The following is an 18,615-nucleotide window of genomic DNA, read 5'->3' as shown; positions in this document are numbered from 1 at the left end:
CACGCACGATCTTTATTTTTCTGCTATGTGTATATAAATGTAGTAGTTAAACTATTGTCATCGGTATATTTCACCGACCAAAATCAAATATCGATTTGCTGACGCGTGGCGAATAGATGGAACAAGAGATTTTAGTTAAACAAATATGCATGAAAGCTCTTATACTACTTTCAATGTATACAGGGGATAGAATCCTAAGTCGCGGATTCCATGTTTCAAATACTCTCTCTGCGTTCGATTTTTTTTAGCTCATTCAAACCGTTTAAATCGCACACAGTAAAGCTAAATCTTTTATTATTTAGATTATTTGTTTATGTTTATATTCAAAATCATTTTAACGATTGTAATTTTTCACAGTAAAAAAAAAATACAGCATATATTATTTTTTGTTAACTCATAACAATTTAGACTTAATAAATACATTATAGGAATTTGATTGTATTATTTGATATTAACATAATACGTGTTTTATTCTCAAAAGTTAGTTAACGTGTCATTTTAAATAATTTAGATATCTTATTTTGAATGAAAGATGTTATCCCTTTTAAAAGTTTTGTTTTTTTTATTTTCATTCTTAACTTTTAGAGTTGGTTGGTTGCAGTGATTATTATTATAATAATTCAGATTTATCCGTGGGACCTCCCGTGTCGAATGACCAAGCAATTCTTCGGCTCAAGTCGTTTCATTGTTAAACTGTCTAACATATTTCCCGGCGATTGACGAAGGGTGTTGCTGCTCATTCCTCAGCTCAGTAGCTTGAACTTAATCTTCAGTTACTATTTTCAACGTCTCATTATATACACATATTTTGTTTTCATCGTTTTCAATCACTTGAGAATTCAAGTGATGATATTTTTGACTTATTGTACTCATGATATACCATTGCGTCATTCACAAACTTTAACTTAGTCATTCAATAATATCCCTTCTTTATAATCAAGTTAATGTTATCAATAAAAATTATTATTATTATTATTTCTTATATGTTCTGGACAGAAGTCATTAGATTTAATCTACATTTTTATAGAAGAATATAGTTTAATTAAAATTTTAATCAGTTTAGGATAAACGTCTTAGGATTTTTAAGAACTTACTTCAACGAAATTACTATCAATAATCTGATGACACTGTACCCAGCTCTAAGATTATGTATCTTTTTATGCATCTCTTCTACACTGTATATATTAATGTTTTTTTGAGCGGATATACACAAAAAAAAAAATGTTCTTGAATCAAGTATATATATTGGAAAAGATCAATATTCTTGGTTTAAGTAGAAAAATTCTTGATTGAAGGAAATTTTACTTAATTCAAGAATTTTTCGTCTTGATTCAAGACAATTACCCTCTTCAAAATTATATTCTTAGTTCAAGAATTTTTCTCTTGAATCAAGTTAATTTTAATTTCTGTGTATGTTTTTTTATCTTTTCCATATTTCATACACTGATAGAAGGATTCCTTAACATTTAAGAAGATTTCTTTGTATTTAAGAAATCATTTCTTAAACATCATTTCTTAGTATTTAAAAAATATTTCTTTGTATTTAAAAAATATTTCTTAAATACTAAGAAATATATATATTTTTTAAATACTACGAAATATTTCTTAAATATTAAGAAATATTTTTTAAATACTAAAAAATGATGTTTAAGAAATGATTTCTTAAGATGGGTTTACATTTTCTCTCTCTCGCCCTCTATTGGACAAACGAAAGTATCTCTGTCATACTTGTACAACAAATGGAATCTTAAAACGCATTTTATGCATAAATAAATGAAAATTTTCAAAAAAAGCGCTTCGCTCTTCGATAGATAATTTAATTATCTATCGAAGAGCGAAGCGTTTTTTTTCTAAATTTTATCACATACATGAGAAAAACACGTTTGAAAATCAACTATCAACCGCTCTTAAATACAAAGAAATCTTCTTAAATACTAAGAAATCCTTCTATCAGTGTACATGATAATCTATAGATAATGCATTAAAACATAAATTTTTATTAAAATACAAATATTTGGTAGCAAATAAAAATGTAAAACCTCATTTGTATCTCAAAAAAAAAAAAAATAACATATACACTTCCAAATTTTATTGAAATTTATTATTAAATGCTGCTTTTTATAGAGAATACACAACTTTATAGATTTATAATGTTTCGCTTATGTATTCTACCTACACTGAAAAAAAAGTAAACTTGACTTAAGAAAAAAATTCTTGAACCAAATAATTTTCCTTGATTTAAGTAAATATTTCTTGATTTTAGAATTTATCTACTTGATTACATTGAGAGCTCTGAAAATTAACATTCAAAGTTTTAATTTATAAAAATGTTATTTCGAACTGCAATTTTTCTAGTTTTTTATATGAAGTCCTAATTTTTATCTTTTTCTTTTTTCCGTGCGGTGAAATTCTTACACTGAAAAAAAAATTATCTTGAATCAAGAGAAAAATTCTTAAACCAAGAAAATAATTTTGAAGAGTTTCATTGTCTTGAATCAAGACAATAAATTCTTGAATTGAATAAAACTTACTTAAACCAAGACAAATTTCTTAGTTTAAGAATTTTTCTATTTAAATCAAGAAGATGAAATTCTTCAAAATTATTTACTTGATTCAAGTAAATTTTTTTTTCTGTGTAAAAATGATTTTCTTGGTTTTTAAATTTTTGTCTTGAATCAATTTTTTTTTTTCTGTGTATATGTATCAATTTTGTGTAACGTGTATTAAGAATTAAATGAAAAATTTAAATAAATTAGCAATTATTTTTATTTCTAAATAAAATATAATAAACCTCAATAATGATGTTAATTGACATAATAATTTGGTACCGGAAAAATATGTTTTGCAGTTTCGCGGCTAATGGGAGCTGCGGGTGCTGGGAGTAACATGGCAGGATGTTCTGTGGGCCAGTCGATGTCAGACGTTGGCAAGTCATCGGGAATGGGTGTAGGCGTTGGCGTTGGCGTCGGCGTCGGTATGGGTGTCGGAGCGATGCAATTTCCCCTGGCACAGCGACGGAAACGACGAGTTCTATTCACTCAAGCCCAAGTTTACGAACTAGAAAGGCGATTTAAACAGCAAAAGTACCTCAGTGCACCTGAACGAGAACATTTAGCGTCTCTTATTCATCTGACACCGACTCAGGTAAAGTGTATTTTGTTTATTTTAAATACCTACCTACATACCTATTACATTATATTTGCGCTCTTGTATCTTCTGTCAAAGTTCGTGCGCTTAATATGGTCATTCAGAACCACCCACGTACAAGCTGTATTTATTTACATATCACACAAAGTGATACAAAGACAATGAAAAAAGACAAGTATGAAGAAATAGAATACCAAGTGGACGGGATATGTATTGTATAATACAAAGGACGATAGCTAGTTACCTAAGGTAACATGATGCACGTATGAGTGCACACGTTCTGTCGAAGATCAATTACTCTACTAGCAGATTAATTACTGCAGGCACATAGAATAGAAAAACTATCTGTGTGTACTCACATCTATTTACATACACACTAGTTACTTTTATTTTATAAATTTCAAGTAGTTCTCCTTCACATGAGCTTTCCTCTAATCTATTTCACCGCCGTCTGATGAAAGTATTCAATTATAGCTTCGACATTTTTATACGTTTAAATTTTTTATTTATAATTCTAATTTTTTTTTATCATATAGTAGTATAATTATCGTAATGATTCTATAAAAAATACTGTAATTTTAAACTACAACAAAAGATTTTTAATAATAACAATTATTGGCTATTTTAACAATAAAAATTAATTTTTCAAAAGATATTACATATAGATTTGAACATAGTAAAATAATTGTACATTCTACAACATTGATAGAAGGTTTATATGTTTACTGAAAATTGAGAATTTGTTATAATTAAAAAAAAATTCAACTTACACATTGTCATTAAAGCAATAGTTTTATCGTTATATCTAAAGTATAAAACCTTGAAAAATTATCATTAATTTTTGTTTTTATATAAAATTCTCAGAGAAAATCAAGGATTAATACACGGAAAAAACTAAAATAAAATATTTGCATTATTATACATAGAATTGATAAAAATTTTCTCAAAAACTTATTCGATTTTTTTTGGCATTTTTTTCGAGGTACCTAAGCCATCAGATTTAAATTATCTTGGAAAAATTGAACTATATTTCTTTGTAATAAATACAAAGTCAATAAAATTCAAATGTTTTCTATAAATTCATATATCTTTTTTTTTTTGTATTTTCTTCAATGGAAACATTCGTTTGACAAAGTATATTTCACAGAATAATTAAGCCACATTTATATACAAAAGAATAATTAACTGTGGCCCAGATTATTTTATTTACACCATGAGTGAAGCTTCGCTTGATATTTACTTTGAAATTCTTTCCATAGCTTATTTTCATAAAAAGTACTCATTTATTTAGAAATAATTTTTCTTTAATAAAAATATATGTATATAACATAATTTGATAAAGAACTCATCTATCTCTGTGCGCCTATAATACTAATACAAAGCTTTAAATTAACGGCAGTAATTATATGTTACAATGAAAAAACTAACCTTTGACTGATATGCTATAGTACTCTCGAGAATAAAAGTATCATAGAAGAAATATTTTATAAATTTTTACACACACATGTTTAAATATTTATATCTAAAAAATATATATTCTACCCTTTTATATTAAAATATTTCTAAAAAAACATATATCCATGCAATGGTTTTAATAAAAATTTTGCTGAGTATAGAAATCACTCTTTTTTTTAACAAATCAATATATTCTCATTTTTCATCACTTATTTCAAATAAAAAGTATTTTTTTTTTTTTCATCGAAAAATAATAAAGCTTTTATTAATAAGTAATGACACTACTTCGAAATTAAATATAAATTCAGAGAAGTATATCTAAATCAATTTAAATGAGATATTCAAAATAATTCTTTTATAGAGTCTGACAAAAGTAAATAATTATTAGGAAGTTCATTGGTCGCATCCTGCGTTCGTGATCCGACGGTCTCCCCTTCATTGTATACGTCTATCAGGCTGTCTACTTACTGGTAGTCTGCACGTCTCTTTATCTGATATTTAATTTCCATGACCTTGTCAAAATAAAATATTAATATATTTTTTTATATTATTTTAAGTATTTAACATTAAAGAATTTTTTCTTAAACTAACACCGATGAAAAAAATGCCATAGATTGTTATTCAAGAAAAAATATTTTTTTTTTAATTAATACAGAAAAGATCGGAGTTTATTCTCTGAACCATTATGTGTGCTAATCATTCATCTTCAGATCAATGATCATTGAAAACTTGAAAAATAACTTGAATGCTAAACTTCTTAAAAACGATAAAATTTATTTATTTCTATAAAAGTACTTATTGATTATCAAGGACGCCTGAATACAACTTGATTGCAATCAGAGATTATTATGAATAGAACTAGAGGATACTTACATAGTCAATTTTATGTACTTCCTGACTTTTGAATCGGTAATAATATTCACAGATTCATGAATGAAGAGATATAGATGCATGATTATTGGCTGTATTTTTATATTGGTAAATAAAAAATAAACTTCATTTCAGAGAAAAAATCTCAAACCAAGAATTAACATCATTTTTAATCAAGAACAAAAATTCGTAAAGTAACTAAAATATACTTTTTAAAAAAAAAAAAAAATGTCAAGAACTTTTCTGTTCAATTCAAGATATTTAAACTCTTTTTAATGATTTTCTTCGTTTAAGATTTTTTATTTTAACTCAATTTTATATTTCTATCAGTGTACATGAGTGTTAAAACAACATCAGAGGGAAAAATATTGTTAAAATGAACATCCGTACAGCCAATTCAGTGTTTCCTCACTTTCCTCGCAATGGATCGTCAAAATGACGACCGTATCATTATTTTAGGCATTGAATTCACTTGAATTCAGCTATGTAAATCTTCACATTGACAAAACAGTATCTGCTTCAACGAAGCTGTATATGTTTACCAAAGCTTCTCACTATATGCTTGAGTTAAATAAATCGATCCTTAAATTAGATAACCAAATTGTTATTTTAACGAAACGTCATCCGAAGTTACGTTCGATAGTCATTTTGACAACATTTTTCTCTCTGTGAATATCAATGTTGAATAGAAAGAGTGGGAAAATGTAAGAAAGATATGATTAAAAAAAAAATTATATCATTTCTATAAATCACTCAAAACATGACTTATGTCAAAAATTATTTCACATTTTTCCAAGTGATATATGATACGATTTTGCCTATTTATTTATGTGTAAATATACTCAACAAGTTTATAAGATGAATTAAAATATGTAATGCATAAATTAATATGAGTACATATTTGAAAATTCGATTTGCAACCAATTAGTCATGCATAAGTATCCTTTACTAATGAGCTTCAAAAGTTTTTTACTATAATATACAACGCATATCTTAATGATTGAATTTAGTAGAGATCTTTTTTTTAATGTTCATTCACAAAGTGTTTTAGTGGTAGATAGTAAATCGATTTTGTTGAAGAAGACTTGACGATGTAGTTTTGCATGGAATCGTTAAAATTGACAAGTGGACTTGAGGCAAACGAGCGAGCAAGCGAAGTTGAGGATCGCGTTGGAATTAATGAGCCATCGATGTAACGGATCTCGTCGTTGAGAAGCTTCTGTAGGAAGAATCTTCACTCGATCATACTTCACGAGTACTCGTGCCCTCGATTTTGAAGCAAGTGAAGGATACTTACGCTCTATCCGACTGAACCTGCTAAAAGAATAAAAAAAACCCTACGCGTGTATTTATAAAACAAACAAACGTCACAAGCCATGTTCTTTAACTTACAAGAAAGTTTAACTCTATTGGTATGTTGTTTTCTCTAATTAATCATCCTTATCCACGCACAAATTATAAACATTTAAAAAGCTTCCATCAACAGCCGCATTGATGTTTCTATAACACTCAACTCTCCAGTCGATAAACTCTTCCGATGTTAAAAAATTAATGAATATAAGCAATCGAGTGTATAATATATATGAACGAAAGCTTTACGTTTTACTTTAACAAAACTCTTTTTTGGTGTACGTGGCTTCGATATCATGGGACACAGATGCAGCCCTCCATTTTGTCGTGGCATTGTTACTCTAAGTACAGTCTCCATTGTTACTGGGCAACCACTCTAGGCATTGTTAACAGTGTTGTTATTATTATCGCTACTGTTGCGCAGACGAGAGAGAATAAGAGAGGCGACACATGACATATAAAAGACAGAAATTGCCATTCGACGGTGCATTATATAAAATGTACACATCAAGTACAGCGGCCGAATGGGAAAATGCCCAGAGCCTAAAGAATACTACTACTACTACTACTACTACAACTACTACTACTACAACTACTACTATAAAATGTACAGACTGAAAATAGTTACCCTGAAATTTTGTCGTCTCTCTTATTGGTTGACGAACCAGCTGCTCTTCGAGTGGGGCATTACATCTAAATTATTATCACCAGTAATTTTTTATCCTTTTACTCGATATACACTTTTCCATTTTTAATTCACCATTATCACTCCAAATTGTAGCTTTAATTTTTTCTTCATTATATCTTCCAGTGCGTGTATTATCGGGAATTATCGAAAAAATCTCAAATAATTATAAGTAAAAATTTGATCAATTTTCTATGAATAAAGATATTTATTAGTTTTTTTTTACTCGAGAATAATAGATTGTCAAACATAAAATTAAGATATATACGTAAGTTGAATGAAAGCACACAGAAAAAAAATGTTCTTGAATCAAGTATATAATTTTGAAGAACTTAATATTTTTGATTTGAGTAGAAAAATTCTTGATTTAAGGAAATTTTACTTGATTCAAGAATTTTTCGTTTTGATTCAAGACAATACCCCTCTTCAAAATTATATTCTTGGTTCAAGAATTTTTCTCTTGAATCAAGTTAATTCTTTTTTTAGTGGAAAGATTTTCTAAGTAAAATATAACGAAAAAAAAAATAAAATAAAATAAAAGAACGGAGAACAAGCAAAGCGAGTACGAACTGGCTTGAACGGGGGAGAGCAAGCTATGGCTGTGCATACAACATTATTTTTCTATGGGGTATGAGGAGGGTAAAATGTGAAGTTGAATAAGCTAGGTTTTTCGGACGCGGCGCTGGAGTTTGAGCTACACAGTATGTATGCCAATGGCGGATGAATCTCGCGATTGAGGCACGTGGATAATAATCATAGTAATGGGTTTACCTACCACCGAGGCCGACCCTGATATACACCCCAGCTTTCCCTTACGCCCCTCGATCTGCCAAAGTCCAAAGTGTTCATACCGCGAAACCTTACTGCAAATTCACTCCCTTCACGCCATCAACCAGTATCAAATGTTTGCAAAGCTCACTACTACTCCATTTATTGAATATATTTATACATTTTACTTATTAATTCAATTTTTATTAATATTCTTTTATATTTTCTGATAAATACTATATAAAACAAAGATGAATTTTTTCTTAAATATATGTCTATTTAAAATCTAGGGAGTTTTGGTTTTGAGTAAATAATTTATGATTTTCATCTTAATCATTCAGATACAAATTGAATGAGAGAAACGAAGTGCGTGTAAAAATGCATATTCAAAATCGAGGACGATGTAATGTAGAAGCGCGTTTATTAAAAGCATGCAACTACCGGGTGTGAAGAATATAGGACCATAATAATCTAGGGGTGCATATATTGCAACCGCAAACACCAAGAATTTCCCTGAGGGCTTTGATAACGGTGTCTTTTGGTGACTTGGTGGCATTTTCAGTTACGTTATAAAAACTTTTAAATTTCTACTCAAACAGCTTTTGATTTACACTTGCACCAAAAGTAGATTTACACATATATGTATATGTCAATGTAAATTATTCAACGCAATCTTACAAAAAAAATGTGTGTCAAAAACGCTGAGACTGTGTTTCTATTTCTGTAAAATAAAAAATATACACGAGAAAAATGTAATTAATACAGAAGACTATTCTATTCAACAAGGACTTTTTTTGCTCGACGGGCAGAAAGCGTCAACTTTCGGCCCGCTACGCTAAACGAAAGTGCCGCTTTCTACCTTCGTCGAGCAAAAAAATAGTATACACTCCACGGGAAGTAAATAAGAAAGCCTCAGATCACATGTTTGTCAACCTCGGCTTCGCCTCGGCCGACAATTACATGTGATCTGAGACATTTCTTACTTTAGTTCCCTAGGTGTGTAATATACTATTACAATAACTACAGCATGACAGTATCAAAGTTTCGATATTAATTATAACAATTAAGTTAAAACCTTTAAGTCTATTTATAGTTTTTTGCTCGGAGACTTGGAATTGAAATTTTTAGAGACAGAAAGAAGTAAAAATTATGTTCTGTCTATTTTACCATTCTCTATGTTAGACTCTGAGTATGTCAACTTTGAAAGAGAATTTTTTTATTCAGAAGTCATAGCAATCGTGGATTTTTAATTCTTCAGAAAGAAAGATTAAGAGTAAAATCTTTCTCCGGGCTTTTCAAATTAAGAAAAATATTTTAAAAAATTTAATTATTTTTAATCAAGCAGAAAATTTTTTGAATCTACTAAAATTTACTGTTTGATTCAATATAATCAAATTGTTCATTTCTCTTCAGTGAAGTTAATATTTTTGCTATCAGTAGGGGGAGGGGGGGGGGCAAAATAAGGGTACCCCCAAAATTTCGTAAAAAAATTTTTTTTTTCCAAAAAGCTCTTTCAGCTATCTAAAATATATTTTAACGTCATTTCCTACAATTTCAGAGAAAAAAAAATTTTTTTAATTAAAAAAAAAAATTTTTTTTTTCCCATTTTTTTTACACAGTAAAAAAATTTTCGTCAAATTTAACACAAATATTTGTGTGACTGACTGTTTTTACACAAACTAATGTTAATTCTACATTCTAGTGTGTTAAATCAACACATGAGAATGTGAAATTGTACACACTAGAGTGTAATTTTCTACACAAAAATTTTGACACTACACATTGACGAAAAATTTTTTACTGTGCAGTAATTTTTATCGTCATTGTGCATCATAATAAATTTTTTTTCACATCTAACATTTCTTTTTCTAAATTTTTAAGTTCTCACTTTACAAATAAATAATAAAAAAAAAAAAAAAAATTAGAAAAACGGTTCACCATAAAGGCCATCCCTGCAACTTCCCGCTAATTCCATACCTGGACGCTTAAAATTGTACTTATGACATCGATTTTGACCGGACTGGCGGCGATCGACGTGGTTTTTTTATTTTAAGAGCTGATTAGTTTTTGGAATTGATCGGTAAAGTCGTTTAAAAGTTATTCCAAAAAACCACTTTTCAAAAAATTTTTTTTTGTAATTTTTTTGCGATTTCTCAAAATCTACTCACACACACACACACACACACATATATATATATATATATATATATATATATATATACATACATACAGACATAGTGACAACCTCGCGGGAGTAGTCAGGGAAGCTTCCTAGGACCTCAAAACGTCGAGATCTGATGAAAACTCGATTTTCGAAAAACGGGGTAAAACCAATAACTTCCCGATTTTTGAAAATCTTTGATTTTCTTAGCGCGAAGTTAAAAATTGGGAAGTCATTGATTCCATGCCAGTTTTCGAAAATCAAGTTCTAATCCGATCTCCACATTTTTAAGGTCCTAGGAAGTAGCTCTTAATATTCCTACGAAGATTTCTATCAGCATGTGTGTATGTGTGTGCGTGTGTGAGTGACACCTCTCATAACTTTTGAGCGACTCCACTGATTTGAACGACATTCGCGTCATTCGATAAACTTCAGTGAGACTTCCTCATAAAACTAAAATAACTTTTTTCTTTTAACAGCTTTTAAACAGATGTAACGATCAATTCCAAAATCTAATCAGCTCTTTAATTTAAAAAATGACTTTGATTGCTGCAAATCGCATCAAAATCGGGTGATGTGTTGAAGAGAAATCGTACACTATTTTAAAAAAGTATCTTTTTCAAATAACATCGAATTTATTCTTGGATTATTTTTGATGTCATAATTTAACTATCAATGCTCAGAAAACTGAGTCAGAGGCCGCCAATTTCTTCAAAATCATTCGGTGCGCTTGTGAGATATTTAATTTAAAAAGTAAGATCTTCCGACCTACAAGATTATTCAGCTTGAAAAAATTTTCCGGAATCCCTAAACCAAGAAAGAGAGTGCAAAAAAATTACGAATCTTTTTTTTCGTGCTATCACTTTGAATTGCGTGACAACTATGAGTCTAAAAAATTTTTCACCGGGAGATCCAAAAACTAGAATTTTCTCAAGAGAACTCTTTTTTTTATCTTAATATTATTTTTACTCAAGCAAAACCCGTCAAAAATTACTACAAAGTTTTAAAATTTTTTTTGCTACCTCAATTTTTGTTAGGAGTATATTGCTTCAACTAACAATGTCTCTTTTTTGGGTGATTTGTTCCCCTCTCTGGGTTCTTTCGTAGACTTATCGATAAGAAAATGTTATTTTTTTAACCATATTTCATTTTCGGATGATGAATTTTTTTTTTCACTTTTTCAGGGGGTACCCCATTTTGCCCTCAAGAAAAAAAAATTTTTTTTCTACGGCAACTTGAAATTTGATTATTTTCCTTCAATTACGACTGAAAACGAGAAAAATCAGCGTATTTAAGTCCTTAAAATCATAACGATTTCTTAAGTACCCCATTTTGTCCCCCCCTCCCCTATATTTATTGGAAAAAAAAAATTTTAATGAAAAATGTTAGCAAATAGTTAACTAGCCAAGTTTTCTACAACAATATTTTTGGGTGGTACACTTCCGAATAATGTTCAAAAAATTTATCTAACAATAATACTCCAAAATAAGCACTATTTCAAAAATAAACCCTATCTATTTGTTCAACAACTATTTTTTCTCGTACCTTTATCATATCTTCATGAGGCAACTTATACACATCCTATGTACATATATAAGAATAAACAAGAATATATCTATATACTTTGTTATCTCAAAGACACTCTTCTATTAACTAAATAAATAAAGAATAATCAATAATCACAACATATATCATACCTAAAACTTGGTATAAAAACATTGACGTATCACATTCTTAGTTAATTTCTTGACATGCCAAAATAATTCACGCCCCAAGAAATATTCTCTATATATTTATATACTAATAATGGTACTCTTATCCATGATAGAGAGAGAGTTAACTATCGGAGTTAACAACCACACCGGAATGACAAATATTTTCGCAGTAACGAGCTTGGTATTTTGAGTAAAGAAAAACAACAAGTCTCACCGTCGTCAGAACAAACGATTATTGTTTCGGTAGGTGAACACGAACAACCAACCAACTAGCCCCTTTTTGATTTGAATTGTAGTGCACAGAGCACGAAGTCTTCATGCCCGGGGCATCCAGAGTAAGAATTAGGGTGGTGTGTACATGCACAAGTCTAGTATAACGACAGTAATGTGTCGCAAGTTGGCGGTGGGTTCAATTGCCCGAGGAGACCGCGTCAAGTAACGATGAGGGTGTGCGATATAGATAAACCCCTGATGCTTATAACGTCAACCCCCTATCAACCGATGTAGCCACAGTATAACTACGTTAGACTAACTTGATCAATTGCATCCACTTGGTTGCCTACATACGTATATCTATGTATGCCAATACATACTCTGGTAATGCTATAACTTGAATTGACATTAGTATTGGCTGTTGAACATTTCCAACAGCTACTCATCTCTCCAATAACATTATTCAACCACCTGCGTTTTGATTAATGGTTCTATTGATTTATACATCAACTCATTGCTAATTATGGTTTCATTAGTTTAGATTTATATTTATCAATATTTTTGATAATATTATACTACATTGTGTATTAGCATAGCAATTAAGGAGTTTTGATATTTACATTCATACACTGTAAAAAAAACCGGTGTGAGTCCATGCGGTGTACGGTGATAAAAATTCCGGTGTTAAATTCAACACCGAAATCGGTGTAGCAGTCACACCGGTCGCGGTGTAAATATTTTTTTTCGGTGTTAAATCGGTGTTATAAATTTTCCGATGTTGATAATATTTTAAGTAACACAATTTTTATAATTAAACTTTTTATGTTTAATAATTAAAGATAAATAATCAAAAAAAAGTTAATATTTAATTTAGAAAGTTTAAAATAATAAAATATAAAGTAGATAAAAGTTTTTGATTAAAATAAATACACTGTAAAAAATTTCGAAGTAAAAATGGACCCAGAGCACTTTACATGGCCGTGTAGTGTGAAATAATGGTGTGAAATTCTCGGTGTAAATTTTCGATCCGTGTTACTTTAACACCATTATTAAAGGACAATTTTAGGACATCATATAGATAATCGGAAACTCTAAAATAGTGGATTTTAGTAATTATTTCATAACTTTTAAGTATTTTTTTTAAGATTTTCGGAATACTTCTAAGATAATTTTAGAATCAATGCAATTTATTTGAAGCAGTTTAGTTAAAATTTTATCCTTAAATCTTATGTGGAACCTTTTTTGAATAATCTTAAAACATTTTTTTAACTATTTGAGAACAAATTTTGAATACTTTTGAGACATTTTTCGGATATTTTTGAGTCAATTTTGGAACATTTTTTGGACAGTTTTAGAGTGTTTTCACAACAAATTTGAAACATTTTTACGACAATTTTGAACGTTTTTTAAATGATTTTCATATAGATAATTTATTTTTGCACAGCTGTAGATTTGTCATGTTTAAAACATCCATTATATTGTGAGAAACATCATGGTTACGATAAAAATAATTATTATATTGTTCCTAAACATTTAATATTGTAAATACTATTTAACTTGTTGTATAACATTAATTAAATCGATTTCTGCGTAATTTTATAAATTGAAAATTCTTAAATAAATGTTACTTGTCTCATTTTGATAAATATTGAATATTAATTGTGTTTTATGGATCACGTAATATTCATACTCCAATACGGTGTAAATTTATTCTACTGTTACACCGGTATTACATCGGTTTAACACCGATATTACACCGGTTTAACACCGGATTTTTAACACCGCAAAAGAGCACCGGTGTTAATACACAGGTGTTACATAGCGGTGTTAAAATGAGTCCATTTTAACACCGCTTTTTTTACAGTGTATGACACAAAAATTAAAAAAATTTTGCATTATCAGAAGATGTGTAGGTAATAAATTGCTCGCCACTAAAATTTAAAATCAATTCTCTGCACTGTTTTTAAGAAATTAGTTTTTGAATTCGCTTCTTGTACTCATAACGATACACATGATGTAAAATATTTATACATCAAATTTTTTTGATGTACTAAATTTTTTATTGTAAATAGAGAATTGATAAAGCTACATAGTAAAAACGAGTTTGTGTAAGAAAATTTCCATCTTAAGAGGCGTTCTTTTGTATTGAAGTTCCATAAATTTCTTCTAAACAAATAAAAAGTCACAAAAAATATTTTAATATTCGATTAATTATTTATAAGTCTACCTTCTACGATAACGGAGGGCTTTTTTGAAAATTTCCATTTATGAACGAGAAATTTTATTTGTAAGTTTTTCTTTACTCTGTAAAAATGCAACAAAAGTACAGTTTTTCTCGATGAAAATAAGTGTAATTAAAGAAAAATATGGGAGTGGAAACTATTCATATATAAAGTATACTTTAATATTTTACATTTTTCTTAATTTATAATTAAACATAATTATATCAAATTAACGCATAAAAATGTTAAATATTATTTAACATAAAATTTTTTTACTCAATCTTTTTTTTTGACGCAATGACGAAAAATTATTTACTGTGCAGTATGAACTTTGGACATAGAATCTACTTTAAATTTTGGTGGTGAGTAATTTATTCATATACACCTTTCAATAACAAAAATTAAAAAATTTGGGTATAACATGAATATTAATATCGAAACTTATTAATTCCACAGCTTTTTGACATGTTGTAGTAATTACATAGGATTAAATTTAATGATGGCCACCAGACAAAATGTTTTCACAGCAGCTTATATACCCTCTATTAGCGAAGAGTCATCTGTGTGTCAAGTTAATTTTTTAAAAACAACACCATCAGGCACAGAAAAACGTTAAAATATTTCTCGTAGGCGTTTCGTTTGTCTATTTGTCTGACTTTAGTAGAATAAACGTTAGTGAGAAGTTAATCGAGGCTTTCAGTCCTGATTTTTGAGCAAACTTAATAGGCCGGCGCGTCTCCTGCTGTGCAGAGTAAACATTGGCAGGTATCTTGCAGGCTAAAAGAGATGATGCTGAGAACACTTTTACTACTACCATTTCTAAATTTCACTTATTGTTAGCATAGTGAAATAGTTCCTCAAGTCGGAGTTGTATTAAAAATTTGAAGCATATGATTTGACCATATGTATTTAATTAAGAGGATGGATGAGATACAATGAGTGAATATGCTAGTTCGATAATATTAAAATTATTAAAAAGAACTTTTGATCCTTAACTCATGGTCCATTTAACTGAACGCTTATGACTCTGAGTACTTTGGTTAAGTTTTCGAGGTGGATTTGGGAGACAATAGCATACATAACTACCAGAAGTACTAGAGTGAACAGACCAAAAGCGAGTTTCAACCACTTGAAGCTTACCAGCATATGGTGGCCGTTGGGAAATTTTTTTTTCACTTTATTATTTGAATCTATATTATTTTTATTAATTTTTCATTCATTTTCAATTCAAATAAAAACGATAATTTATTATCTTTATAGCAAAGTTAATTATAAAATCTTTTTAAAAGTTTATTTATAAAATTGAAATTTAAAAAATAAGTTTTTTAATTTTTAAGATTTTGCATTTTATATTTAACACAAAAGATAAATTATTAAAATATTTGAGATTCAAAAATGATTCACTATTTAATTTTTTATAAAATTGTACTTTCAACAATTTTCTGCGCTGATCATAGTAATTAAGTCACAAAACTAATTACATATAAATTTTAATAATCAATTTTTTGATTATAAAACTCTACACCAAGTATTAAAAAAAAAATAAGTAAAGATAAATTTAACACATCTTCAACCACTAGTATATGGTTTTAAGATTAATCACACAATAATATAAAGGATATAAAATATATTGAGTCGAGAGTATCATTTTGGTTGAATACCTAAACGAAAAGCTAAAATGATAAACAATGAATGATTTTGTCTTGCCGACGGATAGGATGAACTTAAATCCCGTGGATTAATCATTGTGATGCTGAAGTAATGTGGGATTATAACACCGCCCTGTCATAAGCAGATGTTGATCCGATTCCCATGTCCACACGCTAGGCTTCCCTAATCGCGTTCAATTGCCGTAAAAGCGGTTTTAAGCAGAGAGCAACTATATATGGAAGGACCGCTAAAAAGCAGAGAGCGCATATACGATTCCGCGCACGAATGATCGTTAAAACTTGTTGAATTTATGCCATTCATTCTTTTTTGGATACAAATATTATATTTTAAGTAATGCTGCACTTAAAGTTTTTTCTCATCAGACAGCAGTGACTACTTTTGTCATTTTTATTTTATAGCTACAAAAGCGAAAAACTAATTTTACTGAGTAATTTTTACTAAAATTTGTCAATTAGTGCATTTAAGCGCATAATAATAATGATGTACAATATCAATTTTTTTTACACTTAAACTTCTTTGTTTCAAGTTTAATAGACAGTATAATTATACTTAAAATTTTTGAATTTCGAGACATTCTTTCAAAAAAGAAAAAAATTTTAAATATAAATATTAAAGAAAAAAAAAGTTATACTCAACACAAAAATTGTATGTACAAATAAAAATTTAAAAATTAAATGGAGCATAGAATTTAATCAGGAAAAAATAACAAGGTACATTTACAGGAGTATAAAATGAAATGTGGATTATAGGCTTACGGTGTAAAAATGTCAAAAGTATAGAAACTACCTCGAATCATCTTGTCAAAAATGTCAGTCCTAGAAAAATAACGTACGTTTTTACCTGACAATGGTTGTATATACTACGTGTATTATGTATAATTTTCTACGTACAACATTATCATAATCGTATTTTTTAATAAGTTTGATATTGTGTTTCAGGTTAAAATTTGGTTCCAAAATCATCGGTATAAATGCAAAAGACAAGCCAAGGAGAAAGCGATGGCAGAACAAAATGCACAAAATCAAGTAAATATCTTTAATTTATAAATTATTAATTTTAGTGATGATAAAAATATTCATTAGAATATGAAGAATTTCAGATCAAGAGGTTTCATGTATTATTTACATACTATTAATTCTACCCGAATAAATATTTCAATATTTTTTATCGAAATGATGGAAGTTATATCATTTTTTTCTCGAACTCATTCGAGATACATTTAAACATACAAATTTTAGAATTTTATATTAAATTCTATAAAAAAAAAAAAAATTTTGTTCCGTAAATACATTTACTCAAAAAAAATTTGATTAAATCAAGTAAACTTTTTAATTATTTGTTCAGAACTCTCTAAACATGAATTAGTGAAAATTCACTGGAATAAGTGAATATTCACTTTTTCCAAGTGCCAATCGAACCACTGTGGTTCGATTGGCACTTAGAATTAGTGAATATTCACTTATTCCAGTGAATTTTCACTAATTCGTGTTTAGAGAGAAGAAATGTGTACTTATGTGATTAATTTTGATATTTTAATTTTGTTTTAGTAAAAAATTTTGACTATGTATTAGTACAATTATTAATGATATACACACAATAAAATTAAATTCAAAGGGTTAAACAGGTGATTGTAAAATACGCCAGAATATCTTCAAAAACATATAAAATTCATTGAATAGAAAAACCAATAGGTACATATATAAAGTTAAAAATATCTTCCTTATCATCATAAAACCTCTTGAATAAAATGATAAAGATAAGTAACAATGAAAAAATTGATCTTTCATTGTGTCATCGATAATAAAACGTTTATAAAGTTTGATATATTCCACACGATAGACAAATATAAAACGAAAAATAAATGAGAACAAATGTGGCTTCTATTGAATTCACTGCCTGCAAAATCACAAGAAGATCATACCGATAACGCAGATGTAGCCTAAGTGTATATGCAGAAGCACGCATCAACCCTAAGCATACATTATCGAATGATTTTATCATAAGAATAAAATAAAAAACGAATATATATCATTTAATACATAAAGATATTCTACTGAATCTGTATATTGACAGCATAAATTGACAATAACGTTCTTCTTATAAAAATCTTCTTCAAAAGCTTTTATTTCACAAAGTTTATTAAATCGATAAAAAGCGGAGATGAGATCCATCTTACAGATATAAATGTCGTCAACATGGTTATTACAATAATCACAAAGTGAAAGCAGTTATTGTCAAGCATCATTCATTTATCATTATACAATATTCTATTTGAAGTAAAAGTGTCAGGATAAACATTTTAGATCGATCAGTACAGTTAAAATCTATAAACAGAATTATGTACTAATCATATGAATG

General features: G+C 28.7%; 1 protein-coding gene across 2 annotated transcripts in view; it reads left to right on the top strand.

The window, feature by feature from the left end:
* Positions 1-18,615, top strand: part of LOC123263919 (homeobox protein Nkx-2.4-like) — a 30,119-nt gene that overhangs the window by 2,942 nt on the left and 8,562 nt on the right. The window contains exons 2-3 of one of the 2 annotated variants that reach the window (XM_044726966.1): positions 2,840-3,144; positions 17,196-17,282. In XM_044726966.1, coding sequence (XP_044582901.1) covers positions 2,840-3,144; positions 17,196-17,282 — 392 coding nt within the window. The remainder of the gene's footprint in view (positions 1-2,839; positions 3,145-17,195; positions 17,283-18,615) is intronic. The other variant, XM_044726973.1, reaches the window with a different exon arrangement.

The sequence above is a fragment of the Cotesia glomerata genome, linkage group LG1, assembly GCF_020080835.1.
Source record: "Cotesia glomerata isolate CgM1 linkage group LG1, MPM_Cglom_v2.3, whole genome shotgun sequence".
In the NCBI taxonomy this organism is placed as follows: domain Eukaryota; kingdom Metazoa; phylum Arthropoda; class Insecta; order Hymenoptera; family Braconidae; genus Cotesia; species Cotesia glomerata.
The sequence above is the reverse complement of the archived record's forward strand: the minus strand, read 5'-3'. Positions and strand labels throughout refer to the sequence as shown.